Below are 25,829 nucleotides of genomic sequence, written 5' to 3' on the forward strand. Positions count from 1 at the left end.
CAGTACTTGAAATTCTAATATCTATATCCCATTTAATCTGTAAAATAACCATATGAGGAAGAAACTGCTTTTTTCTATTTTAAGGACAAGCAAAAGGAGGCACCGAGATATGAATACAGGAATCCTGACTCCACTGAGCATTGAACCGTCCAGGCTACCGTTGTGAAGGTTTAAACTCGGGGATCGTCAGACCTCAGCTTCCAATAAATGGCCGGAAGAACAGTTTGGTTGGGAGCAGAGCCTTTTCCTTCCGAGTGCCCTGTGCCTTTAAGAGTCGCCCCCTCCCGCCACCGAAGCTCCAATTTCCCTCCCGGGCACCCAGAGCATCACCCCGCCCCCAGCATCTGCGGAGCCGCACCCCGACCCTTACTCCCCACCCGACTTTCCGGCTGCGCTCCCAGCCCCCGCCCGGCCAGGGGTGGGTGAGGTCCACAGCATGAAACAGGCACCTTCCAGCCTGCACACTGCCCACTATGCCCCAGCAAAATGCTACCCTAGAGACCCTCACCCCGACCCCTTCATGCTCCCGACTCCGTGGAGCGACGCTTCAGCTACCCATCCTATCGCTGAGCCCACGTGCGCGCGGTGAAGGTGACCTCCCCCAGGGGCAGCACACGCCCCGCAGTGCCCGAGCGGGCTCACACGTGGTGAGATGGGAGCGCGCAGCCCCTCCCCGCCACGCGCCTCGAGCGTGCGCCTCGTACACGCCCCTTGGCCGGGCTCCGCCCCCGTGCCCGCGCACGCTTTTCCAGACTCGGGAGGGGCAATCGCACCCCAGTCTGGCACCGGGCTGGCTGCGACGTGGGTGTGGGACCTGAGAATGGGGCACCCACGTATCTTCGAACCTCGCCTAGGAACTGTGAAAAGCGGGAAGTTCGCCCTACTCAGGACCCTCGGTTGGTAGGGGAGGTGTCACGGCCCCTTCGTGCGCTGAGCAGAGGAGAGCTGGGACCGCGAGCCTAGGATACGAGTCCTAGTCTGCAGATCTTTGGTGTTTCGTACCTGGAAAGTGGGCGGCATGTGCCCTTCTTTCTCAGGACTCGCGTGGTGCCTCAAAGGAGAAGAAATGTATGAAAGAGGTTTGGTTCATCGGACCCAAAACATTTGTTGAGTCCCTATGTGGCTGGATACTAGGCAGGGGTTACATCAATGACACGATGAGGTTGTCCCCTTAAGGAGCTTTCCTGAGCCTCCGTCTCCTCACCTTCTGTTCTGGGACGGTTCAAAAAGACACCCCCTAAAAAGGAGGGAGCCGAGGTCGTACCTGGCGGCAGGTGTCACTCAGTAAGCTAAAATTTCAAAGGCAACGCGGGGCGGGGACTGGCTTTGGGAGCCAGATGGGAAGCCTGCTCGGCGTCCCCTCACCCTCCCGCCAGTCCCCAGCCTAAGAAAAGAAACCGACTTCATCCGACACCCCCAATCCCAGCCACCAAACCGCCCAGCCTGGCAGCCCGAGCCCCGCCCCGCTTCGGCAGCCAGCGATTGGGAGATGCAAATACCAGGTTCTCTGCCCAGCAACGGGTGACGCGCCGCCCGAGCGCAAGGCGTGGCCCGGCCGCAGCCCGAGCGGGCACCTCGGTGTTTACACGGGGCGGCCCCGCGCGCGCCGCAGCGGCCCGCAGACGGCGAGGGGGAGGGGTGGCTCGCGCGCCGGCGGGGCCGCGCGGGGAGAAAGACACTGGAAGGCGGCAGGGTGGGGAGCGGCGCGCGCGGGCCGCAGCCGAGCAGGAGGCTGCAAGGAGAGCCCGCCGGGGCCTGAGGGGTGCCGTTCCTCCGCCCCCCGCAAAACAATGTGTGGCGTGCTGCGGGGCACAACTTGCCGGAGGCGGCGGGGGCGCGCTGAGCCCGCCTGAGACCGCGCCGCTGACCTTCTCCCCCCCCGCCGTCCGTTGGGCCGGAGCGCCCAGCTCCTAGCTCCCCAGCTCGCGGGGGCCGGGCTGAGCTGCGGGGCGGGGCCGCCCCTCCGTCGCTGCTGCCTCCTCCCCCACCCCCAGCCGCGGAGGATGCGGACGGCCCCCGGCGGCGTCTAGCGGCCCCGGGCCCAGGCGCGATGGTGCAGCAGCGGGGCGCGAGGGCCAAGCGGGACGGCGGGCCACCGCCCCCGGGGCCCGGGCCGGCCGAGGAGGGGGCGCGTGAGCCCGGCTGGTGCAAGACCCCGAGCGGCCACATTAAGAGACCGATGAACGCGTTCATGGTGTGGTCGCAGCACGAACGGCGGAAGATCATGGACCAGTGGCCCGACATGCACAACGCCGAGATCTCCAAGCGCCTGGGCCGCCGCTGGCAGCTGCTGCAGGACTCGGAGAAGATCCCGTTCGTGCGGGAGGCGGAGCGGCTGCGCCTCAAGCACATGGCGGACTACCCGGACTACAAGTACCGGCCGCGCAAAAAGAGCAAGGGGGCGCCCGCCAAGGCGCGGCCCCGCCCCCCCGGCGGCGGCGGCGGCGGCGGCGGCGGTAGCAGGCTCAAGCCCGGGCCGCAGCTGCCTGGCCGCGGGGGCCGCCGAGCGGCGGGAGGGCCTTTGGGGGGCGGCGCGGCGGCGCCCGAGGACGACGACGACGAAGACGACGAGGAGCTGCTGGAAGTGCGCCTGGTGGAGACCCCCGGGCGCGAGCTGTGGAGGATGGTCCCGGCGGGGCGGGCCGCCAGAGGACCAGCCGAGCGTGCCCAGGGGCCGTCGGGCGAGGGGGCGGCTGTCACCGCCGCCTCCCCAACTCCGTCGGAGGACGAGGAGCCGGAGGAAGAGGAGGAGGAGGCGGCGGCGGCCGAGGAAGGCGAAGAGGAGAAGGTGGCGTCGGGGGAGGAGCCGTTGGGCTTTCTGTCCAGAGGGCCCCCCGGCCCCGCGGGCCTGGACTGCAGCGCCCTGGACCGCGATCCGGACCTGCCGCCCCCCTCGGGCACGTCGCACTTCGAGTTCCCGGACTACTGCACCCCCGAGGTTACCGAGATGATCGCAGGGGACTGGCGCCCGTCTAGCATCGCCGACCTGGTTTTCACCTACTGAGCCCATCGTCAGCGGGGCGCGCACGCCCCCAAACCAGCTGTTTACATACAGGAATCAGGTATTGGGGCCCCTCGGAGGCCGAGGCTGGCACCCCATCTCCCGCACAGCCTCCCCCCTCCTAGACGTGCCCATCCCCCTTCAAATCCAGACAAGCCCTTCCCCCGCAGACACACCCCAAGACAGCCCAACCCCCACCCTTTCTCCGACATCCTAGCCCTTCCCCATCTTGCCCCCTCCCGCGAGCCACCAGCAGCCAGCCCCCCCCTCCGATACACCTCCCATCCCCCCGAGAGACCTGTACCCCTCCCCCATTTTGCACACGCCCCTCCTCTTGGCCGGAGGACACGCCCCTGCCCTTGGCTCTAGACTCCCTCCGCCTGCTCCCGGCCCGCCTTCTGTCTCGTTTAGGGGGGCGCTGCAGCTGGGCGGCCCGGCGCCCTCCTCCCTTGCCCTTCCCTCCCGGGGAGGGGGAGGGGCACGCTCCTTTTCCCCCGGGAGCACTGGGACCCCGCCCCCTTCTCGCGCATGCCTAATGCTTCTTGGGAGGAGGGGGCTGGTCCCTGCTGAACCACTAGCCTCGGTCAGCCGCTCTGGGAAGAAGGGGGGCGGATATAGAGCGATCCTGAGAAATCGTTTGATCCAGGAGCCATGGCTTCCGTTCAACCCGACGGGGCGTCACTGCCTTAAATGGGAGGAGCAGTCGGAAAGGGGAGAAAGACTAGCCAGCCCGGAAGGGTTGGTGTGGAGCTTGGAACTCCCAAGTGGCATAGCCCCTTTCCCCTTACGGGGTCGCCCAGCCGTGTGCACCCCCGCGCCACTCCCCTCCCACCGACTGCTTGACTGCCTCAACAGCCTGTCTTGGTTCCAAGAAGCCAACCTTTCTTTACCCCACCTGGGAATTGGGGGGCAGGGTTTTTCTCTGGAAATCCTTCAGGAGAGAAAAAGAAAACTCAGAATCAAGACATGTAGTCGTTTGTGTGGGGACAGGATCCTTTTGTCCGCCCCGCCCTACCCCCCCAAGTGCCCTTATCACCTCAGGGCACACTTCCAGCCCAGACTCCCTCCTAAGCCCACCGCCCCTTCCTGTCACCCAGATCCCTTTGCCTACAGTGACAGTATTCAGTGGGAGAAGCAAACACGTCGGTACTCAACTAGGGGGTTGAGACGGAGGCATGATAGCAGATGAAGAGGCAAGAAGAGACCCCCCCCTTTTCAGCAGCTGGCTTGAGAGACCATCACCTGGGCCAGTGAGACTGAAGGGAAGGTTCAGAGTAGTGGTGTGCCATTGGCGCCTAGCGCTACTGTGTCCAGTGTGGGGTGCCCTTTGGAAACCCTGCCCCTGATGCTGTTACCCCTCTCCCTCCAACTCCCCGCTCAAGCTCCGCCCCTCCGGCCTCCCCATGCCCCCTTTACCCTCACTACCTGTATCTCACCGGCGTGTGTTCACCCTCCCGGGTGTGCACACACTCTCATTCACACACACAAATCTCAGGAACAAACGGTCCCAGAGTCCTCCGGGACCCCTGCCCAGGGTCTCTGCAGGGCTCTGCCCCACGCGTTCCCGTCGCTGACAAAGCCACCAGCTGCCTCCTTTAAGCTTGGTGCTCCGGCTCTGGGCCTTTTTGCGCGCGCTCTTTCTCTCTCTCTTTCTCTTTCTCTCTTTTTTTTTTTTTTAAAGAAAAATAACAACAAAAAAAAGACAATGAAAAATCCCAGAAAACGTCATGTGAGTGAAGAGATGTCACTGTCTGTGGTCTTGGAGAACTAGTCTCGTAGCTGAGGGGAGGGGTCCCTCTGATCTGGGGCACTGGCACCCACAGCAGGACTTACGCCAGGACTGAATAAAGTGTATTTGCCCCATCTCGCCCTGTGGTTCTACATGTCTTTGCCTTTCCTCAACCCTCCCCAAACAGTTTGACAGATTCAAGTCCCTGTGACTTAGCACCATGCAGGAAGAGCTCGAGGTTCCAGGCAAGGAGGCACCTGGCCCCTCTAGGCCTCTCTGCTCCCTCTGTCTCAGGACTCTTGGTCTTCATTAAGGGTGGCAGACTTGTCCCTGCAGAGGCCAGGCAGGTGGCATGAATCAATGAGAGTCTGGGTGGACACTGGCTTCATGACCCACTTCAGGGGGAGCAATTGCTCACCTCCTGCAGTTGTGACCCTGTGGGAGTGCAGCCCACTGTGGCCAGGGGGCTAGATTTTTCAAGGGAAGATGGGAATCTGGATGTTTCTGTGAATATCTCAATTTCAAATGAAAGCTGATTCAAATATTTTTTTAAATCCTTAGGGACCAAGTGAAACACGTGTGTAGGCACACCTGGTTCCAAGGGCATCAGTTTGACCCTGACCTTAATGAAGATTAAGAATCAGGGTTGACCATGGCTGACTCATGTTTATGTTTGTTAGAAACCAACACAATACTATAAAAGCAGTTATCTTTCAATTAAGAATAAATTTAAAAAAAAGAATCAGGATTAAGCCACAATGTCCGGGCCCAAAGCCTGATACCACCACTGAGCACCTGTGTGCCCCTGAGCACGTTAACTTTACCCTGACTCTTTTTTCCATTTATGTGACATGGGGGTGATAATAACATCTGCTTCAGAGTAAAGTGTGAGGTGAGAGGCATTTAACATGGTGCTCCATAAATTGTATTACTCCACTGTCCAGAGGAGGGATATTAGGGCGAAGGTGCAGAAGCAACTTGTAAAGGGCCTTCAAACAGCCTGGGTTAGAGACAGGGCCCTAAATTTTGGTTTCTGTCTCCTGGTGAAGTGCTATTTTAGGGTGCTGCCTCTCCCTCCCAGCTTGAATCTGCAGATGGTGTTAGGCTGGTAGCTTGGGGCTGGAGCTGTGTGGGGCTGGTCCTCACACCTAGCATGTAACTGGCCACTAGTGTAGATGTACTGAATGATTGAAGAAGAGCAGCAGAAGCCGCGATGATTCCAGTCCTTGAGATTCTTACCAGTGTGTTTTGGGAACTGAGACCAAGGCTTTTCAAAACTTATGTCCCCCTGACCCCTGTCCCCCTTATTCTTCCTCTACCAGATCCAGTGAATTCCTTAGGTTGGACAAAGTGTGTTTCCCCAGTAAGAACCAAGGCCAAGTGTTCAGACCTCATTTAGAGAGGGTATTTTGGGACTGGAATACCCATAGATGTTTTAAAAGAGGACTAGAGCAGGTTTGGGAGGTCTGGGCATCTACAGAAAGGGGGTCTGGGAGTACAGGAATTATAGTGAATCCTTCCTCATACTCTCTATGATTAGAAACAAGATGGCCACAAAACAAAACCTTTAAGAAAGAAAAGGTGAGGAAGAGAACTGATTCAACCCGGGCAGCCTGCATCTGGTGTCAGAATGTATGCAAGTATAAATCCCTGCCACTTAAGTTTCAACCTTCAGGTGGGACAGACACAATATCTGACCTGCCCTGCACCCCTCGGTACTCACCCTAGGGCCCGTTCAGGGTGGCTTGGGCTTGTCCACGCTGCCAGCACAGTTTGACCTCCTGTACACAGTCCTGCCTCCACCCTCTTCTTTTCACAGGTCTTTATCCCTAATAAATATCTTGCACCTGAAACTTAGTCTCAGTGTCTGCTTCTGGAAAACCCAGTCTGCAACAGAGGGTGGAAGGGACAGGACAAAGGGAATAGGGGCACTGGCCCAGTAACTGCAGCTGAGCTGGGCACCATCAGGAGGAGTCTCGTCTCCACCCACACTGTCTCCCGATCCTGCGACTGCACACGTTCCACTCTTTCCAGTCGGCCTCAATTAGAAACCCCAGCCTCAGCCTCCAAGTCACTCCAGAGTCCTCTCCTGGTGGTGTTCTCATTCGCAGCCCCTCCCCTGGCCTAGGCTGGAGAGAGAGAGAGTCTAACGGTCTGTGTTTGCCCTTCACAATGCCCTGGGAGGGGGCAGGGCAGTGAATGTCTAAAACCCCAAGCCAGAGATGGTGCTAGAGCACTGCGGGCCTTGGGCCAGCCGCCTCCCCTTCGGAGGCCTTAGTCCCACCCCCACTCCCCGACCCCGCTGCTCCCAGGGTGATGCGGGGGAGAGGGAACTAGGAATAGAAGAAAGATCATTTATTGTTGTTTTGGTTCCTTCCATTTCAGAAGGAAATGGATTCTGACCTGTGAAAGGTGCAGGCAGACCTGCTTATGTGGACTCTGGGGACACCTAGTGGCTGAAAGGAGTAGGACGCATTGGTGGGGGGTTGGCAGGGTGTGTCCCACCCACTCCAATCCTCCATTCATGCTCTCGGATAACATCTCTGGGTCAGGTTGCTGGCATAGGCTATTTGAACCATTTGGTTCCAGGGCTTTAAAAACGCCTACAGGCTGATGTATTGACCATCTGTTCCTATGCAACAAAATGCCACAAAGTTAATGGCTTAAAACAACATGCATTTATTATTTCATAATCTCCATGGGCCCAAAGTCCTTAGCTGGGTTCTCTGCTCAAGATCTCTCAAGGTTGCAGTCCCACTGTTGGCTGAGCTGTGTTTTCTTCTGGAGCTCAGTGTCCTCTTCCAAAAATCACGTGGCAGTGGGCACAACTCAGTTCCTTGTGGTTAGAGGACTGAGGCCCCTGTTTTCTTCCTGTCAGCTGGTGCCACTCTGCATTCCTAAAAGCCACTCACAGTTTCTTTCTTCATAGGCCCCCTCTCAGCGTGGTGGCTTATTTAATCAAGGCCAGCAGGAGAATCTCTGCAGCTTCAAGTCCCTTGGCTCAAGGAAGACTTTAATTTAAAGGGCTCACCCAAGGAAATGGCCCTTTTGATTCACTAAATTTCAACTCATTTAATCATATTTACTTTGATCACATTTACGAAATTCCTTCACCTTTGCCAATAATGTAGCTTAATCAAAACAATGCTGATTAGGACTGGTGTTGAAGCTGAAGCTCCAATCGTTTGGCCACCCGATGGGAAGAACCGACTCATTGGAAAAGATGATCTCCAGATCTGATGCTGGGAAAGATTGAGGACAGGAGAAGAAGGGGACGACAGAGGACAAGATGGTTGGATGGCATCACCGACTCAATGGACATGAGTTTTAGCAAACACCCCAAGATGGTGTAGGACAAGGAAGCCTGGTGTTCTGCAGTCCATGGGGTCACAGAGTCGGACTGAATGCCTGAACAGCAATCACAATAATGACATCTGTCATGCCACTTGGTCTCACCCACACTGGGAGGAGGAGTTTGTGTTAGGCACACATAGAGGGGAGAGGGGAATCTTGAGAGCCATCTTAGAATTCTGTTTATCAGAACTGTAGAGTCTCAAGCCTATATCTCCATCCCAACACTGTCAGTATGTCTACCTGCTTTTTTGTCATCTCGCCTGGGATATCTAATTGGCATCTGAAACTTGGTATGTGTAAAAATGAAGTCTAGCTTCCACAATCTGGCCAAGCCCGCTGCTCCACCCATATCTTCACAACATCTTTTATTACTTATAGGCCAGTAACCTACAGTCCATGGGGTTGCACAGAGTCAGACATGACTCAGCGACTAAGCACGACAACCTCTGGATCATCCTTGACTCTTCTTCACAGCTTCATTACCCGTATAGACTATTGGTTTTATCTTCACAAATGTCCTATATCCTCTTACCTCTCACCTTGTCCATGGCCACTCTCCTGGTCCTAGACCCCACCATGTCTTGCCTGGTATTCTGTACAAGCCATTTCACTGAACTTGCTTTGCCCTAATCACAAAGGCTTGTTATCCACAAAGCCATCAGAGAAATCTGTTTCAACTATAGATCAGACTATATACTGTCCCTGCTCAAAACTCTCCAGTGGATCCCATCTCATTCAGACTAAAAGCCAAAGAAAATCCTCATCATGGCCTGTGAAACCCTGTGGGATCTGACCTGTGGCCTACCCTGGGACTCATCTCCTGCCACTTCTCCCTTCTCTCACCACACTCCACACTGGCTTCCTTGCTGTTCCTCAAAACTGCCAAGCACACACCCACCAGAGGCCATTTGTACATGCTGTTCGCACTGCTTGAAATGCTCTTCTCCCAGGTATCCACATGGCTTACTCTCTCACTTCCTCTGGTCTCAGCTCCAATGTCACTAACTCAGAGTGGTCTTCCCTGACAGTTCATATGAAGTATTACCCTCCCCCCAATGCTAGCTCCTTACTTTGCTTCATTTTTCATAATAGCATTTATCGCTAGCTGGCATTTATCACATACAGTTTTTATTTTGTATGTATCTCAACTAGTGTGTAAACTTCATAAGGAAGGAATGGCCTCTGCATTGGGTTCCATGCCTTAGATCACTGAATGACTCATTTGTTTACCCAAGCAACAGACATTTATTAGCATCCGCTTTGCCACACTCTGCTAGCAGCTGGGTGTACAAAGGTGAAAAAACAGACATGATCCATCCTCACTGAAACCTCAGGTCAGAGGAGCAGAAAGACCAATAAACACAGGGATGGAAATGCATTGATGGAGTTGGACAGTGGGGTTTGGGGAGACACAGAGGAGGGCCTTAATCCAGTCATGGAACAGGGTGTGCTTAGGTCACCTCCTTGAGGAGATGATGTGTAAACTGTGACTGACACCTCTGTGAGTTGTTGTGCTTTTAGGACATGGCTACAAGTTCTTTGACATCCCTCCCATGAATTTCCTTCCCCTTGAATCTGGAGTGGTCTTTGTGATCCACTTGTTACTGCTAGGATGCAGGAATGACACCTTAGGTTTCCAAGCCTAGGTCACACTGAACTACTGTAAGAAGTCCAACAACCCTGAGATTGTCACATGATGAAGAGGCCCCCAAACACATGGAGGGACCACATGCAGTTGTGTCAGATGATACAGACACTGTCAAGGCTCCAGACACATGAATGAAGAAGACTTCAGGTGATTCCAGCCCCTAGTCATTCAAGTCTTCCCAGACGAGGTTCATAGAGCAGAGAAAAACCACCCCTCTTATTGTTGTTGTTTAGTTGCTAAGTTGTGCCCAACTCTTTTGTGACCCCATGGACTTTAGCTTGCCAGGCTCCTAAGCTGTATTTCCCAGGCAAGAATACTAGAGTGGGTTGCCATTTCCTTCTCCCAGCAAATCTTCTCGGCCCAGGGATCAAGCCTGTGTCTCCTGCTTGGCAGGTGGATTCTTTACCCACTGTGTTACCTGGGAAGCCCCCACCCTTTCTTGCGCTGTCTGAATTCCTGAACCACAGAGCCCATGAGCAAAATGAAATGGCAGCTATTAATATTTGCACTATTTATTTTTGTGGACAGTTTGTTATGCACCAATTAAAGTCAGAAGAGTAGGATGAGGCAGATGCAGGGGAAGGGAAAAGCTTTCCAGATACCAGTAAGTTCAAGAGGGAAGACTTGGCAAGAGAGGCTGATATGGGACTTCCCTGGTGGTTCAGTGGTGAAGAATCACCTGCCACTGCAGGGGGATACGGGTTCGATCTCTGATCCAGGAAGATCTCACATGCTGAGGGGCAACTAAACCCATGCACCACTACTACTGAGCCTGTGCGCAGCAACTACTGAAGCCCAAGCACCCTAGAGCCCACGTTCTGCAACAAGAGAAGCCACCACGATGAGAAGCCTGCACACCGCAACTAGAGAGCAATCTCCACCCGACGCAACTAGAGAAAGCTCTGGCACAACAACAAAGATCCAGCACAGCTAAAAATAAATAATTTTTTTTTTTTAAAGAGAGAGGCTGACATGGAAGGAAGTTGGTTGTGACTAGAGGGAATGGTGGGAGAAAGGAGATAGACTGGCAAGAGCATCAAGGGCCCTGAAGGCATTTAGACTTTATCCTGGGTCTCCAGATAGCATCCCAAGGATCTTCTGAACACACAAATCTGACCACTGTCAAAAACTTTGTGGTGGTTCCCTATCACCTACAGGATAAAGTCTAAATTTCTTGGCCTGGCCTTCAAGGCTGTTTGTGGTTGACGTCTTTACTGATTTATAGACTTCTTTTTCAGCTACCAGCTCTTTGCAGTAACAATGCCCTCCCATGCCATTTGTCTTTACTTTTCTTGAGAAATTGGAGGGACTTTGGGCTAATCACCTTGCCTTCTGAGGCCTTAGTTTCCCCATCTGTACAGTTAGGTGGTCGGACTAGACGTCTTTAGGAGAATATCCAGCCTGGCATTCCAGGAACCTATGCAACCTGCATGTCTAACTTCTTCCAGGTTGCCTAGCAATGGACGCCAACCCTCTCCCCCATCCTCAGAGGTTTCTTAGCGACCCCGTTTCTCACCCTCGGTTGTTTTCGGGGTTTCCTGTTAACTAAATGAATCTCAAGTTCTGCTTTTTCTCCTCAAAAAAAGTCTGAGACCAAGGAATCTCTTTGGAGATCTGGATACAAACTCAGAATGAAAAGAAGTCTTTTTGAGTCAGGGGAAATTTTGCTATGAGAAGTTATACAACCCTCGCATAATTTAACATTTCTCCTGCTGAGTGTCTCCTTCTCTTGAATCTGGCCTCTGTGACCAACAGACTAGAGTCGAAGTGACACTGGGCCACTTTCTAGACTCTAGTCTCGAGGAACTTGCAACTTTCACCTCTTCTTTTCTGGAATTCTCATTTTTGGAATCCAGTACCAGGCTGTGAGAAGCTCAAGAAACTGTGGAGAGTCCTGCATGGAGAAGAACTGACGCCCCTGGCCCTCAGCCCCAGCTGAACTCCCACTTGACAGCCTTTACCAACTACTTGCCGGCCATGTCAGCAAATCATCTTGGAACTGGCTCTTCCCAGCCCCCAGTCAAGCCACCACAGCTGATGCTAAGTGGAGCAGGCTCAGACCTTCCCACTGAGGCCTGCCAGTTGCAGATTTGTGAGCAAAATAACGATTGTTGCTATTTTAATTTACTAAGTTTTGAGTTGGTTTGTTATATTAATTACAACCAGACAAATGCTTTGGCCCAGAATTGACACGCATCACTCTGTTCATAGCTCACTGGCCAGAGCAAATCCCATGGCTTTGTCTAACCTCAGGGGTAAAGCACATGGAAGTTTGGTGAGTAGTGTGTGTCTCTATCACAGCGATGCAATTAAACCTCTGTGATAAGATTGCACATGAGCAGCACTCTGAACAAAGCCAGAAACTAGCTATGCAGATAGCTAAAGAAAAGAAAGACAGACAGATAGAGAAGCAAGCAGGTGCAAAGTCTCTGAAACCTTGAGGCAGGAGTTTGCCCAGGGTGCTGGGTTCATTCAAGGAAGAACAACAAGGCCAGTGTGGCTGGAGCCCAGTGAGTGAGGGAATGGAAGAGATGAGATCAAAGACGGAAGTAAGGTTGGGGTTCAGTTCAGTTCAGTTCAGTCGCTCATCTGTGTCTGACTCTTTGCAACCCCATGAAGTGCAGCATGCCAGGCCTCCCTGTCCATCACCAACTCCCTGAATTTACTCAAACTCATGTCCATCCTCTGTCAGCCCCTTCTCCTCCTGCCTTCAATCTTTCCCAGCATCAAGTTCTTTTCCAATGAGTCAGTTCTTCCCATCAGGTGGCCAAAGTATTGGAGCTTCAGCTTCAGCATTAGTCCTTCCAATGAATATTCAGGACTGATTTCCCTTAGGATGGACTGGATGGATCTCCTTGCAGTCCAAGGGACTCTCAAGAGTCTTCTCCAACACCACTGTTCCAAAGCATCAATTCTTCAGCGCTCAGCTTTCTTTGTAGTCCAACTCTCATATCCATACATGACCACTGGAAAAACTATAGCTTTGACTAGATGGACCTTTGTTGGCAAAGTAATGTCTCTGCTTTTTAATATGCTATCTAGGTTGGTCATAGCTTTTCTTCCAAGGAGCACACATCTTTTAATTTCATGGCTGCAGTCACCATCTGCAGTGATTTTGGAGCTCAATAAATGTTGGGCGGGGGCAATTAGAGGCCACAGTAAGGACTGGTTTGCAGTATCTACCGCTGCATAAGCAAACTATTGCACGGCTTATACCTGAAAACAGCATTGTTTTGTTATTTTTCAAGATTCTGTGGGTTTATGGAATTCAGTAGGATGGTTCTTCTGCTCATGTGATGTCATCTGGGGGCTCAAGCAGGCTGGAACAGCCAAGATGACTCACCCACATGATGCTGTCTAATACAGTAGTTGGTGCTAGCTGTGAGCTGGAAGTTTGGCTGGGGCTATCAAATGCGGCTTCTACAGGTGGCTTCTTCACGTGGCTTGGATTTCTTCTGCATGGGACTGGGATCCAAGAGGGAGAATTTCACAAGTGAGTATTCTGCAAGGGGGTTGAAAAGGAAGCTGTTCCTCTTGAAAGCCAGGTCCAAAGCATTACCTTCATCCCATTCTATTGGTTAAAGTGGACACCGGGCCAGCTCAGATGAGGAGGAGCAAAGTGACAAAGAGTTTGAGGCCATCTTTAATCCACCAGTCTTTTCCTTTTACCCTGAGTAAGATGAGATGCTCTGGAGGGTTTTGAGCGAGGGAATGAGAGAATCTGACTCACAGTTAAAGGATCATCGTGGCTGCAATGCAGAGAAGAGGCCACTAGGGGTAGAGCAAAAGAACTGGGTGGGTGGGAATGGGTGATGGGGGTCTGAGATAGCAGTAGCTGTGCCCGAAGTAGGGCCCTAGAAGCAAGATTTATACTGCTGACACTTGGTTGTCCAATATGGTGGCCACTAACCACATGTGGCTGTTTAAAATTAAATTTAGAGGAAATCCCCTGGTGGTCCAGTGGTTAGGACTCTGTGCTTCCACTGCAGGAGACCCTGGTTCCATCTGTGGTCAGGGAACCAAGATCCCACAAGTTTCACAGAGTGGCCTGAAAACAAAAACAAATTAAATTAAGTTTTAGAGTAACTAAAATTACATAAAATTTGGAATTTGCTTCCTTAGTTGCACTAGCCACATTTCAAATACTTAATAGCCAAATATGGCCAGTTAGCTACGGTATAGGCAGCACAGATATAGAACACTTCTGTCTTTGCAGAAAACTTTACTGGATAGTGCTGACCTGGACCTTCTCATCTCTTACAAATTTTCACATCTAAAATCTTTGACTACAGGGTCCCACATTCTGATCTTGGACTCCCTTCCTTCCCATCCACTTAGTTTTGGACTGCACTGAGCTCCTCAGCCTGGAATCCTGTATCTTCTCCAGGTCCATCTGCTCTCCTCCTAGGCTGCCTTCTTCAAGAAGCCAGGATCCGTCATGAGGTCCATCGCAGAATCTGTTCTCTCCCTTTCTTTCTGCACCCCCATCACCCTCTCCTCTGCCCCACCCATTCAAGGGAACCCTAACGCTGGAGCTGGGGTACCAGCAGCCTTCTTCTCTCCCAGTTCTGACATTGCCAAAGAAAGTTACAGCCATGCAGACTGCTGTCTCCACAGATCATGGCCATAAACCCATCAGAGCAAATTCAGATTCTGCCACATTGTGGTCGACCTTGGGCAAGTGACTTACCTTCCCACACCCAGGGTTTACCATCTATAAAATGGGAATTATCATAGCTCCTATCTCATAAGGTTATTGAGAAGTAAAATTTCCTGGCACATAGTAAATGCTTAATATCCATCACCATCATTATCATCACTCAGTGTCCAAATCTTTACCGCCCTTTAAAAAAATGGTAAAATATATACAACATGAAATGTATCATTAGCAACATTTGGTTTATTCATAATGCTGTACAATCATCACCACTATCTAGTTCTGGAATATCTTCATCACCCCAAAAGGAAACCACCAAGCAGTCACTTCCCATTCCTCCCTTATCCCAGCCCCTAGGAACCACTAATCTGCTCTCTGTCTCTGGATTTTCTGAGCCTGGGTATTGCATATAGATGGAATCATAAAATATGTGGCCTTTGTGTCTGCTTTACCACCCTTTGAAATGGTGCTTCAAAGGGAAGGTACTAAAACCTTCCTCTCTCTGCAGTCAGATGCTCTACCCTGGAGCTGTAAGCCCTCAGTTTCTTAATTGATAACACCTCTTGTTTTCCTAAAGAACATTCAATTTATTACATTTCTTGTCACTCCACTTCCTTCCCTCCTCACCCACAAACAATAAAAGTAGTAGCAATGACCATAATATATTGAGTTCTTATTCCGTTCCAGGTGCTTTGCTAAGCATCATCTATACACAACTCATTTTCACTTCTTGCATGGTACCTCGGGTCTCCAAAAACTAGAGTTCCAGGGGAAGTGCCTGTCCTTTCAGGTCCTGGCCACGGAATTCAGAGCATCACTTCCACCATTGGCTGGAGCAGTCGCTGACTCACCCGAGATACAAGGAGAGGGTGCCTGTATCCCACCTCATTGAAGGAGAAGCACTGAGGAATTTGCAGCCATGTTTTAAAACTGCTGCAGGTTATTTCCAATCTTTTTTTTAAGTTTATTTATTTAGTTAGTTTTGGTTGCGCTGGGTTTTCATTGCTGTGCCAGGGCTTTCTCTAGTTGTGGTGAGTGGAGGCTACTCTTGGTTGGGGTGCACGAACTTCTCGTTGCAGTGGCTTCTTTTGTGGCAGAGAACAGGCTCCCGGCACCCGGGCTTCAGTCGTTGCAGCATGTAGGTTCAGTTGTTGCAGCTCACAGGCTCTCGAGCACCGGCTCAGCAGTTCTGGTGCACAGGCTTAGTTGCTCCCTGGTACGTGGCATCTTTCTGGACCAGGGAGCGAACCCGTGTCCCCTGAACTGGCAGGTGGATTCCTATCCACTGCACCACCAGAGAAGTCCTGTTTCCAACCTTTTGCTATTCCGGCACTTCATTTTACCCGCTAACATCTCTGAATCCATTCGTTTCTGGGCAAGGAGACATCATCTCTAATGTGGAGCCTCCTTTGTTCCCATGCTTGAGCTTTCTATCCTGTTCTTCCAAGGGATCAGCAGCCAGACAGATCTTTTCGGAGTGCAGATCAGAGCACATCCCTCCCCTGTTTACAACCTTTCCATGGCTCCCTAGACTCTTGGGTTGAAGGCCAAATTCCGTACCTGGGCTTGTGAGGCCTTGAAGGATCTCAGGTCTGCCTGCCTCCCCAGCTTCATCTCCTGTCACAGGGGAGGCCTTCAGTCTTGACTTCCAGGAATTCCTCTTCCTCTCTCTCTTTCACACACACACACATGCAATTAAAACTGTGTAAGCAGTGCATACAAAGCACTTAGAGAAGCCCTTTGCATGCCCGGAGCATCATATATTTGCTACTATTAGTCTGTGTTCAATATGTGTTTACTGAGCTCCCAGTTCAATCCCAAGTGCCATGTGAGGCTCAGGGATACAATAGTGAGTGAAGAGGAAGTGTCTTCACTTTGCAGAGTTCACGCATCCGTGTCCCCCACTTCCAACCCAAGGAAAGACAGACTGGACACTCAGGGCATGAAAGCACATGTGTGCAATGGTGCCTGAAGAAGCTCAGAGAGGTGTGGTGACTTTGCCAAGACCACACAGTAAATGTGGGACAAAGCCAAGGCTGTGGGTGGACACATGACGAGGAATGAGGCTTTCTGGCAAGCGCTGGCTCTCCAGGGAGATGGGCTGGAAGACACACACTGCCCAGGACGGAGCTAGGGGTATGCTGGGGGAGAGAGCAAGGGAGGGTCCTTCCGGAAGAGAAAGGACCTGTCTCCCCGAGCACCTCCTCTCCCACACCAGCTCCCTTCTCAAGCTCGGTGGCGCCCATCCTCAGCAAGGGGTAGGGACTCACAGAGGGAGAGAATGGACGGAAGATGGGGACTCCGTGAGAGGATGAGGACTTTAGTCAGCAAGGGGCTTCTGATGCAAGTGGGAGGGGACTTCTTAGCAGGAACCCAGGGGGAGAGAGGTGGGGCTCAACCATGGTGCAGGCTGGGAGAGAGAGCCCCCATGGGTGGGAGCAGGGAGTCTGTGAAGAGGTTGGGGCTGTGGCCAGGAGATGAGCGGGTGAGGGGTCCCTGAGGGAGATGGAGGCCCAGAGGGAACCGAGGATGCAGTGAGAAAATGTTGGTGTTCAGTTGCTCAGTGGTGTCTGACTCTTTGCGACCCATAGACTGCAGCACGCCAGGCTTCCCTGTCCTTCATCTCCCGGAGTTTGCTCAAACTTATGTCCATTGAGCCGGTGATGCCATCCAACCACCTCATCCTCTGTTGTCCCCTTCTCCTCCTGCCTTCAATCTTTCCAGCATCAGGGTCTTTTCTAATGAGTCAGCTCTTCACATCAGGTAGCCAAAATATTGGAGCTCCAGCTTCAGCATTAGTCCTTCCAATGAATATTCAGGGTTGATTTCCTTTACTCCAAGTGAGGAAATGAAGGTTCAGCAGAGTCAAGGGTCTTCAGTCAGAGAGCTGAGAGATTGATGGAGCAGTCAGGGGAGGAGTTTGAGGGACTGCATGAGGGAGTCGGGTCCAGGGAGGTGGTGGGGTCCCCGCGAGGGGTCTGGGGTCTCAGAGAGAGAAGGGACTTCTTGGAAGGGGAGAGGGGCTCACAGTCCTGCAGGGGTCCGAAATCTGCAGAGCCAGCCCTCCGGGGGGGCTGGCGCCCCCGCCACCCCCGTGTCACCCCCGCCCCCCGACTGCGGCGCAGGCGCCAACACAACCCGCTTCTGCTCTGCTTGTGCTCGCGCTCGGCAGAGACCGCGGACCAAGAGGTGAGCTCAGCCCCTCTCCCCGCGCGGCCCGACCCCCGCCCCGCCTCCTCCCAAGACCCGGAGAGCCCCCCATCCCTACCGCACCCCCAGTTTGGCCGTGTCCCTCCTAGGGCAGAACGGCGGTGCCCCAGCCCTGGTGTGCCTCGGGCTTTGGGAGGTGGGGTCCCAGGGAAGGAGCAGGGGTCAGAGGTCTCACCAGCCACCCGCACCAGCCCCCACGCTCCGAGGCCCTTCAGGGTTGATAGGCTGGGCGGAGGTCTCCAGGACAAGACCCCACCCACCTCTCTGCGGAAAACTCATCCCCACCCCTCTCTGTCTCAGTTTCCCTCTAGGGAAAAGGATGCGCTTAATCTCGACCAGGGAACCTGTGGTCGGGTCTGAAACAGTGTGCGCTAGGGGGCGGGGGGAGTTGGCCTTCTTTCCTGGGCCTCGGACCACCCCCTCCCCGGCACCTTCTGGCCAGAGAGACATTGGATGCTGGAGTGAGAGGGTCTGGGGGTCTGGGAAGGAGAACTGAGACCCCATAAAGGCGAGAGGCTCCATCCATCTTCTGGTCCTTGCGCCTGTCATCGCTCACTTCCTGGCCGCAGCCTCCATCCCCCGAACCCAGGAGCCCCCTCCTCTTCCCGGAGCTCCTCCCGCTTCCTGCCTAAGGACAGCTCCCCGGCGGTTCCTATGGCAACCGAGGTCCGGGGTCCTCAGCATCCTCTCCCTCCCTTCCCCAGACCGCCTGTCTGCCTCCCGGCAACCCTAAAAGGAGAGGGAGGGGCCGGATCGACGAGCGCGGGGGCAGCGTCAAGGTCACCTTCCTGCTCCGACGCCAGTGGGATCAGGTGATCGTGTGCGTTTGGAGGAAAGGGACAGTGGGATGCAAGGGAGGAGCTAACCCAGGGGTGCGGACCCCGCGCCCCTCCCTGCCCCCTCCCCTAGGACCATCCGTCGGTGGTTGTCGTCTTCTCACCCACCCCGGCCTCCTCTCCCGGGCGGGCCCCGCTCTAGCCCCTCTGGAGAGTGCCGCCTCTGCGCCCTGCCCCCGCCCCTGGGGGGTGCCGGCTCTCTCCACCGACTTCGCTCGGCCCTCTCTCTCAGTCTTTCGCTTTTGGTCTTGCGCTTTTCTCGTTGTCTGTCAATTGCGGGAGAGAGGGCGGGGCGATGTCTTTGACGCTTTTTCCGTTCCCCGCGTGCGTTTTGGGTGAGAGTTGTGGAGAGCTGCGATTTATGGACGAGGTTTAAAGCCGCACCTCTGTGCCGGGTGTGTGTGTCCGTGTGTATGGGTTTGTGTGGTGTGTCTCTTTGTGCTGTGTGTCTCTATATGGTCTACGTGTGGCTGTCTGTGTGTCTACGTGTCTCTGTGCTGTTTTGTGTTTGTGTTGGGATGTGTGTGTGTGTGCGCATCTGTCTGTGTATGTCTCTGGTGTGTGTGTGTATGTGTATGTGTGTTTCTGTGGTATCTGTCTGTGTGCTGGTGAGTCTCTCTACACAAAGATTTGAGGGCCACAATCTAGAAATGAGAGGGAACTAGAAATTTGTCTTATCCTTCAGTGCAAGCACATTACTTCATTTTGTTTGAAGCTGTTCAGAGGGCCTTCGAGCCATCATGGGGTGGAGGGGAGCCCAGTCCCTCCCAGCGTCTCCCAACCACTTTGCTTTTAGTCCTAAGGATGCGAGGATACACAAGTACCCGCCATTCCCTAGGCCGCAGTGTTTCCACTTGTGAGAAGCAAGGTCCTTAGAAAGGTGTCTCTAGAAATCTGATCTTGAACCTCAGCCCTGTAGCGGGAGGGCCTCTGATTGTCACCTTCTGTGGGGTCAAGATGTCTGGGGACTTAAAGATTTTTGCCTTCTGAAGGGCAGCCCTGGGGAGGGATCTTTAAGGACCTTGCAGTTCGGGGAGCTCCACCCTGTGGGACAAGTGGCAGCCATGACAGTTAACCCCCAGAGTACCTTGAAAGGGGGGGAAATTTAGGGGAAGACATTTGGAGAGGAAATGGAGATGAGGAGCTCTCACTCTAGACATGGGACTCGAGACGTTCAGGATAAAACAACGAAGACATCACAGTGATAATCACAGAAGCGATCATTTCTTGGCACTGGACGAAGCAGGTGTATGGTCAGCTCTGTTTTACAGATAAGGAAACCGAGACTCAGAGAGGTGAAAACACTTGTTGAACGTCACACAGCCAGGACGTGGTGGATCCTGGATTCCAAACCAGCCAGTCAGGCTCCAGAACCCACAGTCCCAGCCTGGGCTACCTCCAGAGTTAACATGCACATTTATTGCCACCAATAAATTGCCGGGCTATGGGCTAAACATGCAAGGCCTTGGCTTATTCTGACTATACTCAGGGAACGACAGGCCAGAATTCCAGAAGGGCAGGCTCTGCTAAGAGTGTGAAGTACCTAAAATGTGTGGAGAGGTAAAAGGAGCACGAAAATTCAGTGGACCTTGGAGAGTCTCCAAGGGCAGCCCTCGCTGACCCCTCCCTCTGTCCATTGCACCTGGCCCACCCCACAGGGACCCAGGATGCTGAGCTGTGACCGTCCCTGTGGCTGCAGCCGAGGCCCTAATGTGGAAGATGGCAAGTGGTATGGGGTCCGCTCCTATCTACACCTCTTCTACGAGGACTGTGCAGGTACCACCCTCAGCGATGACCCTGAGGGGCCTCCCGTACTGTGCCCTCACCAGTCTTGGCCCACACTGTGCTGGAAGGTAAGGTGGGAAGAGGAGCAACTCGTCATTTCCTGTGGTTTCAGGGAGGAGGTGGGTCCAGTGGATGGAAAGGAAAGGGACTGTGTAGCAAGTTAAGAGTCTTACATGTTCAGGCAACAGGAAATCCAACTCAAATGAGTTTCAACAATAAAGGAGAAATATTACGTATTTTATAGAAAGACCAGAGGTTGGGTGTCTTTAGGCAAAGTTCAATCCAGCAGTTCAAACCATCACACTGAAGACTCAAGGTTTCCTTCAGGGTCCCCGTGATACCCTTGCAGCCCCTTAGCATCAGGCGGCCCCCACGTGTTCTCCAAATGGCTGCTTCCATGATGACCCTCAGTCTCTTATTCCACACCATCTGAAGGAAATCAGAATTTCCTCCTGTATTTCCTTCAGAAAAGAAACAATGCTTTTCACTTGCAGAAGTACTGGCAAGTTTTGCATCAGCTCTGACTGGGTCACTTGCCAAGCCCTGAGCTAATGACTACGGCCAGAGCGATGGTGTGTGCTGACTGGTAGGAAGAAGGATTCACCTCATTCAGATCTTTCTGTGGCTTCCCAGTGATATGTTGAGGGACTGTTGCCAGGGGAGTGGAAGACATGGGAGAAACAAACAGTTGATGTCCTTGGCAGCCATGGATAGGGGTCAGTTAGGGAGCACCGTGTGGGTCAAGGTACGGAGGTGGCAGTGAACCAGGTACTTAAAATGCTCTTTGATAAATACTGTAGTAAGTTTGAGACAGAGGGTCCCTCCTCTCTGCTTTCAAAAGGCTTCTCTCTAGTGGGAAGGCGAGGTGCCAACCTGCACAGTGAATGCATCACCTCAGGCCCAATGTACACAGGATGCCAGGACAGAAAATGCCCTCAGTGCCTGTGGTGATCAGGGAAGACTTCCAGGAGAAAGTATATATTTTAAGTTTTTGAGCACCTCCTTATTGCCAAGCAGTGTGCTAGGTTTTGGGGGACACAGAATTTAAGACAATGTGGCCCCTGTCCTTGAGGAATTCCTAGTTATGGTTCATTTAGTCATTCTGCAAACATTCCCTCAGCTACTGCTCTGTCTGAGCATCGTGCTAGGCACAGAAGACCCTTTGGAAGCCCAGATAGACTGTCTGTCATGTCGTGGCTTTCTCAGCTCTCAGTCTGGTATAGCAGGCAGACACCATATATATACATCATAACCAAAGTACATGTCCAAGAGCGCGCCAAGGTGAGTGCACTGAACAGATGGGCACAGGGCTTGCATGAGTACAGAGCAGGGCGCTTGACCCGGTCCGAGGGTATACTCGAAGGCTACCCTGAAGAGGTGAGGCTTGAGATGCCTGCGATCTGAGGGATGTGTAGAAGGTAACCCAACAGAGGGATAGAGGTAGAGGGTAGATGGGACAGAGGGGTAATGTGGGACCCAAAGGATGACGGAGGAAGAATCAAGGCTGGCAGAGAAATCCACTGCTAGGTGGGGGCTTCAAGGGAAATTAGTCCAGAGTCCTCAAGATTCCAAATAGAACATGACAGTTTGTGCCTCTTGTCAGATCCTAGTAGGTGTGTCTATGACCCTATCTCTTAAAGGGTTACCTTAAAGTCCAGTTGGGATCCAAGGTGGTCCGTTGGTCTGGGGCCCCAGCTGACTCTGACTATCTCCCAATCTGTCTGCCTCCCTCCAGATCAGTTTATCCTCTGGTGCCCTGCTTCTGCTGCTGGGTATGGCAGCCCTGATCACTGGCTACGCAGTGCCCCCCAAGTTGGAGGGCATCGGAGAGGGCGAGTTCCTGGTGTTGGATCAGCGGGCGGCCGACTACAACCAGGCCCTGATCACCTGCCGCCTGGCAGGCACAGTGCTCTGCGGGGCAGCTGGGACCCTGCTGGCCATCTGCCTGATCTGGGCCATGACTGGTTGGCTGGGCCAGGACACCAAGGCGGAACCGCTGGACACTGAAACCGACAGCCACGTGGAGGTCTTCGGGGATGAGCTGGAGCAGCAGTTGTCCCCTATCTTCCATGATGCCAGTGGCCAGACTTGGTTCTCGCCACCCACCAGCCACTTTGGGCAATCCTCTGTGCAGACCATCCAGCCCAAGCGGGACTTTTGAGCTGCCCATGCAGCCAGAGGAGGAGCCAGACCTGGGGTCTAGAGGCTTCCTCCTCGCTACCACAGCCCACCTTCCCACCATATTCCCCAACTTATCCCTTTCAGTGGGGTCCCTTCCACTGAAGCCCCTAGAAGGCCCAACCCCAAGTCAGAGAGTCTGAACCTCACATCTCTGAGTCCCTTCCCAGGGGTGGGACTCTAACTCATCCAAGATGCCAGCCTTCCCTGAGTCCCCACAAAACTGTCCACCCATCCCTCCTCTACAAGGCCATTCAGAAACAGAAAACATCTCCCTCACCCTATCCACACTCTTTCCTCTATATGACCTTGGGCAAATCCCTTATCCTTTCAGACCATTGATTCCTGCCTCTGTACTATGAATGATGTGGACCAGATTCTAGAGTTCCATGACTTTCTTTTTCTCCCCAGGATATAAGTATTACCTGCCATAGGCAAAGATGGGGGAGGGGTAGTAGGGTCCTTCTTACCCACTGACCGCTCCCTCTGTCAGCTACACCAGGATGCCTTGGGATGAGTCAGACTCTCACTAGGACCAGGATGGTGTGAAAGTATTGACCCCCTACAGTATGCTTTCTATGCATTTTGCTGTCAGAGCCCCTGAGTCTACCCCATCCTGAACTAGTCCCAGTTTACAGATAAGGTGGTTGAGAGAGACTGGCAGTCCGCCTGCCTGAGTTTGCAGGAACTTGGACCCACATCTCTAGACTCTAGATCTTGTTGTACAGCTGGAGCAGGATGCCACACCTTCCTGGCCTTCAGGGGACCCCCCAGGGTTGGCACAGGTTTGTCCCAGAGAGACTTGCTGTTGTTGTTCAGTCACTCCGTCGTGTCCAACTCTGCACCTCCAGCGACTGCAGCACGCCAGGCTTCCCTGTCCTTCACCATCTCCCAGAGCTTGCTCAAACTCATGTCCATTGGGTCAGGGATGCCATCCAACCATCTCAGCCTCTGTCGTCCCCTTCTCCTCCTGCCTTCAGTCTTTCCCAACATCAGGGTCTAGTCTCCCAGAGAGACTGGCTGATGCCTAATGGTCCCAGGTGGCTCAGAAGATACTTTGGACATGCATTTAAATGGTCTCTAAGAGCTAGAAGACAGAAGAACTGGAATGTCTTTGCCCCTCAGAGCCCACTCACCTAGAAACCATCAGCCACAGATCCTGACCTCACACTGCAGCAAATGTGCCTTCTGAAGGCACTGGTCCATCTCTTCAGCCAGATGCAGCATCTCTGTTCCCAACCACTAGGGGGAGCTCCAAGACAGCTGGAGAAAGAGGCCCAAGGATCATGCTTCTACCATCCCCTCTCAGTCTCACTGGGGTCGGGGTATGGGAGGGTAGGGGGTTTTGGGGTAGGCCATCCTGGGAGGGTCCTCAGTCCTACTCCTGCAGGCAAGCTCTACTGCTTCTCCCCATCTTTCACCCTCCCGCCCCTCCCCCTGCCTTTCAATAAACAGCTGACATGGATACTGACTTTGCTTCTTTTCTCCCTGACCACCAGGGGCTGGAAAGGGAGGAAGGCTTTTATGACACCTACTGGGCAATTAGGTCCATTATTTCTCATTCACTCCTCACAATAATCTTTTGAGAAAGTGGATTGTTATCATCATTTTACAGGTGAGATGGGAAATTTCTCAGCCAACTTGACAACTTTCTGTCCCCATCTCTGAGAAGGATGGGAGGAGGGGGTTCTGAGAGCCAGAGCTGGAGCTAAAAGTGGGATCTTTCCCAGGAAAATAAATACAGTTAGCCTCCTCTAGCACTCACTGGGGGCCAGGCCCTGTTCTCAGGGCCTTACAGATAGGAGCTCATGGAATCTTCACGACAGCCTATGAGGTGCGTCCTAAGTCACTGCAGTTGTGTTCGACTCTTTGTGACCCGATGGACTGTAGCCCACCAGGCTCCTCTGTCATGGGATTCTCCAGGCAAGAATACTGAAGTGGGTTGCCATGCCCTCCTCCAAGGGATCTTCCCAACCCAGAGATCGAAACTATGTCTCTTCCATCTCCTGCATTGGCAGGCGGGCTCTTGACCACTAGCACCTATGAGGTGGGTCCCAAGCTGCAGGCTTGGATTTCCACATAAATTCACCTACATGGCGAATCTCAACTCAACTATCCCAATCCGTTCTCCTTTCCACCCCTCCCCCTCCAGACCTGCCCTCCTATGCTGCCCACACCTGAGGAGAGCTGCGGCTCCAGCCATAACCTTGGAGTCACCTTGACTCCTGTGTCCTCATAGCCTGAATCCAAGCCACCAACCAGTCCTGTTAACTCACCCTTGGAGACGCATCCGGTACCTCAGTGCTCCCCATCTCCGCAAGGCCAGTTCCTTGGATGGAGCCACTGAGAACTCTCATCTGGATTATTGCCCCTGCCTCTCCCTGGTCTCCCAGCTTCCTGCTTCTGTGTGCCCATACATGTGTGCGAGTGCACACATGCACAGAGTTTAATCTTTACAGGGCACTCACACAGATCCTGGATGACACAGGCTAGGCAGTGTGCCTTCTCTGCATGGAATCCTCTCGTGGCTCCCCCCTCATTTGGAGTAAAAGCCAAAATCTTCCCTGTGGCCTGCAAGGCCTGACGCGATTTGCTGACACTCTTCTTGCATTGTCTTCTCCTGGGGCCTCAGCTCCCACCATCCTGTGGGGCCTCAGCTCCCACGTCCTGTCCCCTCTCCAGCCAGTCCAGCCTCCTGGTTGTTCTTCCAGCATCAAGCCCAGCATCTGGCTGAGCCCTTTGCCTAGCTCTTCCCTGCTGGTGTGCTCTTTCTCGGTTTAGCACTTGGTCAGTCCCTTTACCTCCTTCAAGTCTTTATGCAGATGTCACCTTCTCAGTGAGCCTTCCCTGAGCAGCCTATTTTAAAAGGTGACCATGCCCCCATTCCCTGTTCCCTGTGTACTTTGGGTGTCTGCTTTCCTATAACATTTATCACTTTTCAAATACCAGATAATTTTACTTATGTGTTCTAGCATCATTTGTTACCTGTCTACCCTTGCCATAATATGAAGGCCACAAGGGGAAGGATCTTTGCTTTGTTCACAGACATATCCCAAGTGCCTACAACAGTGCCTGCCACTTAGTAGATACTCAACAGAAATGTGTTGAATAGATCAACCCTCATTTTATGAATGAGACCTGTGAGGCTTAGAGACACTAGGCCACTTCTCCAAGGTCACCAAGTAGAGGGAGAGCTGGATTCAAATGCAGGCAATCAGCCTGAGGCCACAGCTTGGGCCCCTGCACTGTGTCACCCTTGGTTTGAAGGCTCAGAGTTGGGCGCACAACATCAAGTGCTCACAAATATATCCAGATGTTTGTTGCTAGGTGGAAATGTGAACACGGTGTTCAAAGATTTTTTTGTTCCAGAGAAGTTGGGAAGCCAAGATTTTATATGAGATGGCATCCATTTTAAACATCTGTTTCAGAAT

The 25,829-nt window shown here is 53.1% G+C and overlaps 2 protein-coding genes across 2 annotated transcripts; both read left to right on the top strand.

Moving 5' to 3' along the window:
* Positions 1-1,621: 1,621 nt before the first annotated feature.
* Positions 1,622-6,586, top strand: SOX12 (SRY-box transcription factor 12). Its single transcript, XM_055434926.2, has one exon. The coding sequence runs from the start codon at positions 2,051-2,053 to the stop codon at positions 3,002-3,004; it is 954 nt and encodes a 317-aa protein (XP_055290901.2). The 5' UTR covers positions 1,622-2,050; the 3' UTR covers positions 3,005-6,586.
* Positions 6,587-20,102: 13,516 nt separating this feature from the next.
* NRSN2 (neurensin 2) lies at positions 20,103-23,668 on the top strand. Its single transcript, XM_055425331.2, has 2 exons — positions 20,103-20,288; positions 21,956-23,668. The coding sequence occupies exons 1-2, from the start codon at positions 20,103-20,105 to the stop codon at positions 22,379-22,381; spliced, it is 612 nt and encodes a 203-aa protein (XP_055281306.1). The 3' UTR covers positions 22,382-23,668.
* Positions 23,669-25,829: the final 2,161 nt, after the last annotated feature.

Source organism: Moschus berezovskii, chromosome 15 (assembly GCF_049115385.1).
Source record: "Moschus berezovskii isolate FMDL1 chromosome 15, NW_MosBer_1.0, whole genome shotgun sequence".
Lineage (NCBI taxonomy): Eukaryota > Metazoa > Chordata > Mammalia > Artiodactyla > Moschidae > Moschus > Moschus berezovskii.